A 13,054-nucleotide genomic window follows, 5' to 3' on the forward strand; every position below is an offset into this window, starting at 1 on the left:
GTTGCTGCGGTATTGTTTCCATTCCCAGGAAATCTACAGCTCCCTGACATTCTCTTGGTAAGTCATAGCATTAATGATCTTCACTTTGGCATCACTGTGTCTTTTGGGAATAATCATCAAATTAACTTTACTATCTCCTTGGCTTTCAGGCGTTGCTGCACCCCAGTCACTATCCTGACTTTCACAGACAGGCCTGTGACCCTCTGATTTATCATCAATGGGCAGGTGGTGCCGCCTTTTGGTAGCAGTGAGGTCGGTGAGTGATCCACCTGGAATGTGACTGGACTACAATCCCATTGACTGGAAGGTGCAGAGGGTCATTAACACTGTCCTGGTGACACACAGGTAGAAACACATCAGATACAAGAAACTACAGATCAAAGAGAATAAGCTCCAAGCCTAGGAAGGAAGCACAGAGGTTCAGGGAGAAGTGGAGAGAGTATATTTAAAGACACACAGCCCAGTGTTGTGCTAAACACTAAGCTCTATAGAACCTAGTCAATGCCATACTCTCTGTACACTTCAGTGGCTTGCTTTAGTGACTATGCCTCACATGCTTTCCGGGTTCTCCTGTCCCTGGTGGTCCAGGGTCTCCTTGAGGGCCTGGTTTCCCTGGAAGTCCAATTACGTCTTTGAAGTCTTCTGGAATGGTAGGGCAAACCTCACACTGATCCCCCTGCACAAGAGAACAAGGCATTAGTTGAGACAACATTCATCTAATCAAACCTGATAAACTCATAGCTCGCAACAGAAAGATTTGGACAGATCACCAGAAACAGGGTGAATAAAGAGTCTGATGAATTATTGAAGGATTTTAATCAGACCACCTAACAATATTTGATGTTCATGGAAATGTAATTCATATTATGAAACCAGCAGGTGTAATTTAATCGTTATTGCCCGAGAATTATTCAGATCAATCTGCTCCAGATTCTCGCCAGGTGAATATATATTTCTGAGGTGCGATGCCAAGAATCAGACAATTTCGTCAGGCGGTGTCTGTCCGTCCCTGCCCCTCTCCTTTGCACTACAGCTCAGTGCAGGAAAGGGCAGATGACACCTTGATGACTCACCTTTTCCCCTTTCAGCCCATGACGGCCCCGTGTCCCTGGGAACCCAGGAATACCCGGAATTCCTTTCTCCCCCGGCTCTCCTTTGTCACCCTTTAGTCCTGGATCACCCTATATGAACAAGATTACACTGGTGAACATAAATTACAAATAAATATGTGAATATACAGATTATACATTCAAGAAATAGGGACCTTTTTATTTTAAAGGCATCAGTTGGTATGAATAGAAAGCAGGAACAAGGCATTGAGATAGAGGATTGGCACTGATCATATATTGAATGCAGGCTTGAAGAGCTGAATGGCCTACTCCAACTGCTTGTTTCTATGTTTACACACCCATCAATTTGGAATTCAAATCCGAAGCCCTCACTCAGCTGGTCACAGTGTCAATAGCAGCCATTTGCTCTTTTATTACTCCTGGAACCTAGAGAAAGGCTCTTCACAGAGATGTTCATATAAAAAGGCACACTGTCTAGGACAGGAAAGGTCATCGCCTTTCCACTGAGTCAGCAATTTCGCCAGGAGGAGGATAGAGCTGGAGAATGAGGTGCTATGGTGTGAGTGGGGAACATACCAGCCTTTATGTTGATTTAATCACACAACCCTAACACACATAGGCTCATGGTGAAGCTGGTATCTCCCCCAGGATTCCCAAACCATTGGGTAAACTGGAGCTCCATTGCTGGAAGGTGGTGAAGATACAGACCCCTTTGTGATTATTCCATTATAAGGCCAAGCTGGACTCGCTGGCTGCCACTGTATTATTGACAGTGTAACAGGTTATAACAAGTTCGTTATAATAGAGGGTTACAAGATGGAGGAGCAGAGTGGGCCCAGGGCATTCAAATCCTGAGTACAGAGAAATTTACAAACCACACAAGATTTGGAGCATCTCCAACCAGAGAAGTGGAATCACCTCACCTTACTGTCATTACCACCAGCAATGAATCCTGTGGTTCCACTACCAGAAACTGAGGTGAATCAGCAACATAGTGCAGTGCCTACTAGAAAAGGTGACAGAATGGGAATTCTCATCTCCTAACACCCCAAATCCTGTCCAGCATTTGCAAGGCAAAACGCAGTAGTGTGATGGGATACTCTCTATTTCTTTGGATCACTGCAGCTTAAAAACATTCAGCAGGTATAAAAGTGGCAGTGGCAACATGGTAACTAAACTGGCTAAGAGTTAGGTGACAGAAGTAAAAACAAGGCCTGCAGATGCTGGAAACCAGAGTTTAGATCAGAGTGGTGCTGGAAAAGCACAGCAGGTCAGGCAGCATCTGAGGAGCAGGAAAATCGACGATTCAGGCAAAAGCCCTTCATCAGGAATAAAGGCCTCTCGGATGCTGCCAGGCCTGCTGTTAGGTAACAGAGTCATGGTCAACGGATATTTTTCAGGCTGGAGGAAGGCTTGCAGTTGAGTTCCCCAGGGGTCGGTACTGGGACCTTTGACCTTATACATATTAATGGGTCTTGCTGTGCATGGAACAATCACCAAGTTTGCACTAAATGTGGAAGGATTGCAACCAGTGAGGAACTCCAAAAGGACATCTCATAATTGGTGGAGTGGGCAGATAGGTGGTGACTGAGTTTCAATGAAGTGAAATGTGAGGTGATGCACTTTGGTGGGAAGAACACTGAAAGATAATTTGGAGAGTACAATTCAATAGGGGGTATGGGTGTTTTTGTGCACGGATTATTGAAGTTGGCAGGACAGGTGGAGAGTAGTTAATCAAGTATACAGTGTCCTCAGCTTTATTAATAGGGACAGAGCGTGATAGAGCAAGGACGTGCTGCAACACAGAAGTCAAACCTCTCTGTTAATTAAAACCAAATTCTCAGAAAAGCTCACCTCGCCTTGTAATCTGTTAGAATGTGTGACAGAAAGAGAACTCCTAATTTCCACTATTTAAAGAAAAGTAATAATTTATTTTCCGAATTCTAATAGCAAACACAAAATTAAAACTATTAAATCCAAGCCGACTTTTTTCTTAACTAATTATTATCTGATTCCAACTTTATAAAAATACTGCTCCAACAGCATAATTATTAAACATTATATTAACTACATCTCAAGTCCCCACAGTCTCTGATGCTGTCTTCTTTCCAGTCTTCCGATTGTGCTGTCTTCTCCCTCGTCATCTTTGTTCTTTTTACTGTGAGTATTTTTACAGGAAAAGGTATCTTTTGCTGGACAGTGCCTTCTGAGATTTCTTTGAGTTCAAGATGTTTATTTCTTCAGTTGACAATTGCTCTCCAGCTCTACGGCAGTTGCTTTGACCAATTTTCAAAACCTTATGTTTTTTATACCTCCAACATTGTTCCCTCTCATTGGTCTGTTGTTATCAGAACAATAAATTCAAACTCAATTGGGTTTAGTATCATGGGCATAATTTAAATTAATTGGTTAAATTTGAATTGTTGTCAAAACAGCAACCAAAACTCAGGTATCCATTTAACAAACAATTGCTATTTTGGAACAGACTAACTGTTCTGGCAGCTATAGCTGCATTTTAAATTTACTTTAAAATTCAGAAAATTCTTACTATCTTAAAGTGAACATACACTCTTTCAACTTTGTACCACTTTAAAAAAAAAGAACCATTATAATGAAAACTCTGCTGGTTGGAATCATACTTTGCACATAGGAATGTGGTTTTGGCTGTTGGAGATCAGTCATCTCAGCTCTAGGACATCTCTTTCAGGTGGGTGTTTTTAATCAAGCCAGACTTATTGTGACACTTCTGGAGCTAGTGGGAGTTGAAGCCACGGATTTCCATTTCCTCAGGGTGGTGTTCTTAGCCCGTCTTCAGCTATTTCATCAATGACCTTCCCTCCATCATAAAATCAGAAATATGGATGTTTGCTGATGATTGCATAATGCTCAGAATAATTTATGACTCCTCAGGTCCTGAAACAACCTGTGTCCATATGCAGTAAGACCTGGATAACATTTGGGCCTGTGCACTTAAGTGGCAATTAACATTCGAGCAGCACAAACGCCAAGCAATGACTGTCTCCAGCACAAGAGAATCAATGACCATAACTGAATCCCTCACTCTCAACATCCCGGATGACAGTTGGTGGTGGGGGGGTTCCCATTGACCAGAAACTGAACTGGTCTTGCTACATAAACACAGTGGCTTCATTATCAATTCTATCATCAGTACCTCACCTCCTGAATCTCCAGTCTTCAAGACATAACTCAGGAATGTGATTGGGTACTCTCCACTTGTCTGAATAAGTGCAGCTCCAACAACACCAATCCATTTGATCATCACCCCATCCACTACCTTCAACACTACCTACAATGGCCTAGTAGCTGTTCAGTTCAAGGGCAATTAGGGATGGGCAATGAGTGCTGGCCCAGTCAGTGGGATCCACATCCCATGAGTGAATTAAAAATGGTCAGGAAGATGTTAATTGTTCTGATTGCACACACTTGACTGAATTGTTCCCAATCTCAGGTGATGATAGGCACCCAGATAGCATTGTTCATTGTTGTGGAATTCCTCACCTTTATTCCAGGCTGGATAAGAGGTGCAGGCTGTTTTTCGGACTGGCTCCCATTTCCGTCATCTGGGGGATTTACTTTAAGATGAGCCACTTGAGCCGTTGGGCAGAGCCCACATCCATCGCCCTGGACCATAAAGAGAAAGACAGTGCTCTCAGTGACCCACAAATCATCTGCACCATTCCACATGGTCAATCACACACACTGCCAACCCAGAACTCAATTGCAAACCATTCAATAGTGGCACTGTGGATTCACTGCATTGTGGTCATGGATATGCAGCTTTGTAGGCACCATACAACTGCAATCCTGCATTGTACCTGCCGCTTGCTGCCACTCCTGATTCTTCATTTGCTTTGTCACCCGCTCGCTTCATCCCACAGAGTCACACTTCCTCCCCCTCTGCCGTCTTCCTCACTGCCTCCTAGTGTCTCTCCCACTGGCATTATGGAGTTCATTGCCAATTGTACCAACACAAACAGATGATCAGACCTCTGTTTCTCAAGATGGTTTCTTTATGAAAGAATGGCTGAGCTCCCAGATGTAGTCAGTCGAGCAGGATGTACCTTTCCCTGCTTGAAGCGCAGTGTTACCTTTGACTGACTGAATCTTTACAATGTTACTAGCTAAAAGTTATTACGTCTTTGTTTCTCAACGTTATTTGGGCAAGATTGAGAGAGGGGAAGTGGAGTAAAACTACTTAAGCAATCCAATGAATGGCCATGTATGACTGATATTTTAAAAATGCCGTTAAGAACTGTTTCTTTTTAAGGAGATTTTGGACTGGCTCTTTTTCTTATGAACATTTCATGACTTAACATAGTCACTACAGTTATTGATTATGTACACTGTAGGGGTTTAGAGCATGGGGACTATGAAGGCACATGAGGTCCAAATCGAATATTAGATAGTCTTTATGTGATGCCGTGGTTACCACTATGCCTCACACCCAGTGAAGAGTTGAGAGGGAGCCTGCCTATGATCCCGATGGCTGCTCGAGAGAAACCGAACACATGGAGCAGCACTGATTTGTGTTAAGGTGAGCCTCCACCCACTGTCTCAGGAGGGAGTCCAGTTTACAGAGCTTTCAGCTAATTGGAAGGCTGTTAGAACCCACAGTGCCACTGGTCAGTTCTGAGACTGCAGGCAATTCCATTGTGCAGAGCAGGCCAGCTAAGTTAGTTTCTGGAGTTGTGGGTGGATCCAAGTAAGGAGATATAGGGCAAGGTTCAAGAGGACAGGTATACATGTAGTGCTCAGCACATGACAAACTCCTTACCTGCCATAGGTTAATATTAGCTGTGGCAGGATGGGGCCTTGGGAGTGGGCAACTCCTCAATTGGACGGAAGGCCATCCATGGAACTTTGTAGCTCAGACTTCATTAGGGCAGAGGGGGAAAGCAGGAAGGCTCCTCAGCAGCAACTTCTGTCATCATTAAATGCACACCCCACACTGGCTACAAGAGGGTGTGCTGTGAAATAACTCCACAGAAGCTGGTATCCTGTCACCAAAACCAACCTTTATTTACACAAGTCCTTGACACTGATCCAGCTCCCTCAGAGCCAGCTCTTAGAGTGAACAAGACATCTGTAATTCCTGTCCTTCTCTGTCAGTCAGGGCTCCCAGATTAGACCAGTTTATCAGCTCCAATCAGGGAACTCATATTCTATGAGGTCCACCTGGATGACCTCGTAGTAATCACTACAGAGTTATGGGTGCAAGTTTCTGCCCATCACCTCAAGATCTAAAATAATAGTCAATGAAATACATTTGAGGTGTTGTGATGTAGGGAATCACAGCAACCGATCATGCACAGCAACAGGAATGAGTTAAATGACACACAATCTTTTGTATTAATAATGGCTTGGAGATTAACATTAGCTGGGAACGTGGGAGATTTCCCCTTCTATCAGATATGGTCATGGGACTTTGTATGTCCTCCTGACTCATCAGTTGGAGGTCATTGCAGTTTCATTGCAAAGAAGGAATTTCCAATATTCTCTCAGTAGTGCACTGCAGCATCAGCCTGAATTATGGCGTCAGGACTCCAGAGTGAAGAGGATCGTTTCAGCCACGCCTCCCACCAACAGATGGCAGCAGAACAAAGCAGAAATCAAACTGAAACAAAATATAATTCTTCATAACACAAACCTTCTCTCCTTTGGGTCCTGGAGCTCCTGTGATCCCTCGATCTCCCTGATCACCCTTAAAAAAACAAAGTGCTGATGAAGTACTCATTCATCAGTGTAACACAAAGATAGATTTCAAATACGTTGTGAGCTAAAAAAAATCCCCATTACTTTTCACCCTCTCTCTTGCAAAGTCGTGACTTTGACTGGGTCATAGTTCCACAGGTAATGGATTCACCTAGGAATGAGTGTTCAGTCTTATTTGAAAACTCACTTGTCCATGAGAGTTTTAATTCAATCTGTATCTGATCCTTGAGATTCCAGTTGTCAGTGATCAGGGGTTATGTCGAACTGAGATCATGGGCCAGAAATCCTGTTCCATTTTATATCAAGAACACTCCAATGCTCAATGTTTTACACTACAAATATATAAGATCTTGGGTTATATTGAGATATAGTGTACAAAAGCAGGGATGTTATGCTGAATCTTTACAAAGCTCTGGTTCGGCTATAACCCACATCCTGTTGTGATCATCACTGGATTGAGATGATGCAGAGGAGGTTTCCTAGATAGATTGAGAGATTTTAGCTCCAGGGTTAGGGTGTAGAAACTGTTGGGGCTGTTCTCAATGGAACTAATAGGATTCAGGACAGAGAGGTATTCAAGATCCTTACAAATCCAAATAAGGAAGACAATGGGATGGCGCAATAGCTAAGAGAGACAGATTTAAGGATGTGTGTGTGTGTGTGTGTGTGTGTGTGTATGGATAGATTGCATGGGGGTGGGGTGGGGGGGTGGTGTTGGCAATGTATGAAACAAGTAGCAATGACCTGGAAGTCAATACATGAGGACTTTGGAAGAACAGATGGATAATAATTTTAAAAGGAAATTGGAAGAGCACTTGGAGGAAGTAAATCTGCAGCACCATGATCGTAAACCAGAGGAATGGGAAGGATTGCACTGCTCTGCAGACAGCCAGCACGGTGCTTGAATATTCAGTCACTGAGCCTCGGGTGAAAAGTGCAAGTTAAGAGATTCAAGCCCTTACCTTGTTGCCCTTTTCTCCTCCATGCCCTGGGATCCCCTGATTACCTCGTTTCCCCTTTAACGAGACAAAAGTAAACACAATGTTGGGAAAAGGTGACAAAAAAAATTGACTCAACAAAGGCATGCTTTTGTCTAACATCTTTCAGAACTTCAAGACATCCTGAAAATGCATAAACAGACAATGGAAAGTAGAGCCACTGACTTGGTGGAAAAGCAGCAGCCTATTTCTGCACAACAAGATCCCACAATCAAGAATGGTTAGGCCATGTGTTGGTTGAATGTTTCCATACAGTTCTGAGGATGTGGGCCCTGGCAGTTCACAGCCATTGCTGATAATGGCTTGGAGGATCCTTCAATGCAGAAGATTCTCTGATCTTCAATTTTTATTATTGCCAAAACTTCCCCACAGTGTAAACACTGGAGTCAGCTTCCTCGACCTTCATCTCGGAGAGTTGCCCAAATGCGTTGGGGCAGATTGGTTTCCTCTTACCTGTCCTTGCTGGGGCCTGGCCAGCCCATAGTTCCTCAGTATCAATTAAAATTAGTTCAGTGGGCACCCTGAGCTAGTGCTTTCCCTGACAGGTAATACTCCAGCAAAAAAAAACCTGTGTAAACCAGATCCGATACCTAACACGATACCCCCAAGGATGGAGTTGGATGGGAGGGACTGGGCGCTGGGGACTACCAATTTCAGGTAACTTTTCAACATTTATTCCTAACCCACCTCTTGGGACGATATGCTCTTATGCAGCAGCCCGAAGGGTTCAGTCTCAGGGGGAAACTGGTAGTTCAACAACATGACTCAAACTTTGTTATGGATAGACATGGACGCGAAGGCTGCAGTCTGCCCAAGTGAACACTAACAGGAGGAACTGTCTCCCTGCAGACTTGTGAGAAAAATGGTCCCGATAAATAATTAATGATTGAGAAATACTTATCTCAATTATTTTGTATTTACCCAGTGATGTGGATGAAATATACAGTGTAGACGACTATCTGAAAACAGTAAGCCTCAGAGTAAATCTTTCTGAACTGTATCCCATCAAACACTCCCAGGACAGGTGCAACACGAGGCTGGATACAGAATAAAGCTCCCTCTACACTGTCCCGTCAAACACTCCCAGGACAGGTGCAACACGAGGCTGGATACAGAATAAAGCTCCCTTTAAACAGTTCCCATTAAACAATCTCAAAGACAGGGACAGCACAGGGTAGTAAATAGAATAGAGCTCCCTCTATACTGTCACCACTTAACAGGCCCGGGATAGGGACAGCACAGTATTGGATACAGAGTAAAGCTCTCTCTACACTGCCCCTCTCAAACACTCCCAGGACAGGTACAGATAGAGAGTAAAGCTCCTTCTGCATTTCTCCCATCAAGCACTTCCAGGAAATGTACAACATGAAGTAACAGAAGGATAAAGTTCCCTGTACATTGTCCCCATCAAAACCTCCCAGGATGGAGACAGTACAAGGGTAGATACAGAATAAAGCTCCCTCTACACTGTTGCGTTCAAACATTTCCAGGACAGGTAAAGCAGTTTCTTTCTGTGTGGATACTGGCCCTTTGGCCCAACAAATCCATACCACCCAGACCCAGTCCCCTACTCCATTATCTTGTATTTACCTCTGACTAATGCATTTAACCTACACTTCCCTGAACACTACAGGCAACTTACCTAACCTGCACATCTTTAGATTGTGGGATAAAACCGGAGCACCCGGAGGAAACCCATGCAGGCACAAGGAGAATGTGCAAATACCTCCACACAGTGCTAACCATTGAGTAACCTTGCCACCCTCTACACTGTCCATGTCTGACTCCCAGAACAGGTGCAACACTAAGTTAGATACAGAGTATTTCACTGGGCTAGGTACCGCACAGGGTTAGATACAGTGTAAAGCTATCTCTATACTGATCCGTCCAATACTCCCAGGACAGGCACAGCACATAGTAAGATACAGAATAAAGCTTCCTCTGCACTGTGCCCATAAAATACTTCAAAGGCAGGTACAAAATGGGTTAGGTACAACACAGGGTTAGATACAGAATAAACATCTCTCTATTCTTTTAATCTGAATTTAAAACAGTCTTTATTCTTTTAAACTTAAGGTAAAATTGCCTTGACACTGTCACGTCTAACACTGCTGGGACAGGGACAGCAGGAGGTTAGATGCAAAGAAATGTACCCTCTACTCTTTTAAACAAAAAGTAAATGGAGAGAAAGCTCCCTTGGCACTGTGCCCATCAAATACTCCAAGGTCAGGGACAGTGCAAGGTCAGGGACAGTGCAAGGTCAGGGACAGTGCAAGGTCAGGGACAGTGCAAGGTCAGGGACAGTGCAAGGTCAGGGACAGTGCAAGGTCAGGGACAGAATGAAGCTTCCTCTATTCTTTGAAACTTAATATTTTTTGTACTCATAAATTGAAAGTAAATGCTCCCTTGACACTGTCCTATTCAACAGTGCCATGACAGGTACACCATGGGATCACAGGTACAGAGTAAGCTTCATCTATGATGTTCCCAGGATAGCTCAGGTTCAGGTACAGAGTAAAACTCTCTCTATATTGTTCCCATCAAATATTCACAGGACAGGTGCAGCTAGGGTTAGCAACAGATGTAGAATAAAGCTCCCCCTACACTGTTTGCATTAAACACTCCCAGGAATAGCATGTGGTTAGGTACAAAATAGGGTTGGCTATAGCACGAGGTTAGATACAGAATAAAGCTCCTCTGCTCTTTTAACCTAAAAGTAAACGGAAAGTGAAGCTTTCTCTCCCATTTTTAACCTGGAAGTAAAACTACCTTTACTCTTTTAAAGTGAAAGTAAAGCTCCCCAAGCTTTAAAGTCCCAACCTAACACTCCCAGATCAGGGACAGCACATGTTACATAGTTAGTAAAGCTCCTTTTACACTGTCCCCAGCAAGCACTCCAGGATAGGGACAGCACAGGGTTAGGTATAACATGGTGTTAGGTACAAAGTAAAGCTCCCTCTACATGGTCCCCATCAAACACTTCCATTTAAATAAGAGGAACATAAATATTAGATTGCGATACGGAAGAATTTCCAGGAAAACGTTGAAAAAGAAGCACTTAAGGATGAAATTACTTCCATCTTAAAAGGATATGAAGAGAGATAAACAGATATTTAAAGGGTGCAATGAGAAATAGGAAAGCATTTAAGACTGCCGTGAGAGTGCGGTTTAGACCCTCGGTAGCATCTGTGAAGATGAAGATTGCAGCACTGCAGATGTTAGATAAGCCGCATAGTCTCGGCAGTTGAGTATTAAGAGGGAATTTAATTGTCATCTTGATTCAGGCAAACTATCAGAAAGGCAGTGCATTTTCTGAATATGTCTGTGTTATTTACATCAGCAAGACAGCATTGTAATTAATAATGACCATCACAAGGTAGGTTTGAGCGACAATTTAAGTGTGAGAGTATTTAATACATTGTCATCAGAATATGATAAATGAAGTGTCTTGACTAAAGCTGAGAATTGTGAAACTACTGGAAGATTCTAAATTTTGGTGAGCCTGATTTCAGTGAAATCAGACAGAGACAGTCCACAGTAAACTGAACAACTGTTAATAGGTAAAACTGAAGAAGATCAATGGGAAATGTTCAAACAAAAGTTTAATTTAACATTCAAATAGTACAACCCTAAGCAACAAGAATTGTTCTTACCAGAGGTAGGTGACACCATAAAACTAAAAGGAAGTACCTGCAAAAAGGTAACAGCATAGGTTCCAACAGTGAGGCAAGATCTAGGACAAGTTGCGTACATGGAGTCAGGTCTAAGATAACTTCACTGAATGGCAGAACAGATCTGAGGGGCTCGAACAGCCATTTTCAGATCCTTTAATCTCTGGGGTGGTGCATCCAGGTTATTGCAAAACAAATGCTTTTGTGCTGGGGATTCACAATCATTCCATTATAATCCTTAACAGCCTGTAGGGAGAAGTGTCAGTGTATACCCAGCTCAGTTCACGGAGATGGGAAACTCACTGTTTCCTTCCATTGAATCCTTGTCTCATTACACTCCACCCTGGGTGAAGGCCCAGTCCTGTGTTCTACCGTGACTCATGTAAGACAAGAGACAGCTAAGCAAGTGAGAAATGATCACTGTACTCACGGTTTTCCCAGTGGCTCCTGGTTTGCCGACGTTACCCTGTGAAATGGAGACTTGTCACTTGAACAGTGTATGACAACCAGTGATTCCAGTCTGATTGAAGGCTCTCATCTCACTACAAATACCATGATTATGACTTCAGCTGAACTTGGTGAACCACGGGACTCACATTGACACAATGTTTAAACTAAACTGATGCTCTTCTCCAAACCTCCACTGATTAAGCCACAAAAGGAAAATGTTAAAATGGTCAGCACTGAAGATTTGTTGCAATTCAATTAAGAGAAGAGAGTTATTTGAGGGAAATGTGGGCTGCTTTATGACAGACTCGAGTAATAATGTGATCGGACATCAGGAAATAACACTTACTGAAACAAAAAGACTTATACTTACATTGCTTCAGTCTCCAGAAAATGGATAAAATACAAGAGATAAGAGGAAATTAACAAATCATAAGGAGGATCTAATTAGATTCAGTACAAGTAAAAATAATGCTGATGGGAAACTCAGGAGATAAAAACAGATGAATCTAAGGGAGCAGAAGAATTCGCGAATGTGCCAATTGCTTAACAAATGATTCCCCAGAGTTAGAAAATTGTTAATGTCACTCCATTATTTAAGAAGGTCAAGTGAGATAAACCTGACATTATATATAGGCCAATTAGTTTACCATCAGCTGTACAGATGGTACAGGAATGTACTATTAGTGGTTGAGTTACTGACACTTGGACAAATGTGACCTGAGTGCAGACAGCCAGCAGGAATTAACAGGTAGAGATCACAGCTAACAAACCTCACGGAGCTGATTCAGTGACTCACCTTTTCTCCCTTGAAGCCACGTGGACCTGGTGCTCCGGGCTGGCCCTGTCCAGAGACAGTATATATTAAAAGGTGATTTATCACATTGTCAGTATATCCCAAAGAGTAACATGGCCCGTGATTTACTTCTTCAAATGCAATCGGAATTCTTAATTAATTTTCTTCAGGGAAGGAAGTCTGTCATCCTCACCTGGTCTGGCCTACATGTAACTCCATACACACAGCAATATGATTGAGTCTCAACTGCCCTCTGAGATGGCCTGGAAGACACTCAGTTGCATCAGTTGCTACAAATTCTCAATAAAGAAATGAAACTGGACTGACTAATTGGTATCA

General features: G+C 42.9%; 1 protein-coding gene across 3 annotated transcripts in view; it reads right to left on the minus strand.

Annotated features, from left to right (window-relative positions):
• col16a1 (collagen, type XVI, alpha 1) overlaps positions 1-13,054 on the minus strand; it is a 330,536-nt gene that overhangs the window by 105,851 nt on the left and 211,631 nt on the right. For all 3 annotated transcript variants that reach the window (XM_060847623.1, XM_060847622.1, XM_060847624.1), the window contains exons 25-31: positions 12,719-12,763; positions 11,903-11,938; positions 7,766-7,819; positions 6,739-6,792; positions 4,590-4,712; positions 1,074-1,181; positions 554-676 (exon numbers count right to left, since the gene is read on the minus strand). In XM_060847623.1, coding sequence (XP_060703606.1) covers positions 554-676; positions 1,074-1,181; positions 4,590-4,712; positions 6,739-6,792; positions 7,766-7,819; positions 11,903-11,938; positions 12,719-12,763 — 543 coding nt within the window. The remainder of the gene's footprint in view (positions 1-553; positions 677-1,073; positions 1,182-4,589; positions 4,713-6,738; positions 6,793-7,765; positions 7,820-11,902; positions 11,939-12,718; positions 12,764-13,054) is intronic.

Source organism: Hemiscyllium ocellatum, chromosome 30 (assembly GCF_020745735.1).
Source record: "Hemiscyllium ocellatum isolate sHemOce1 chromosome 30, sHemOce1.pat.X.cur, whole genome shotgun sequence".
Lineage (NCBI taxonomy): Eukaryota > Metazoa > Chordata > Chondrichthyes > Orectolobiformes > Hemiscylliidae > Hemiscyllium > Hemiscyllium ocellatum.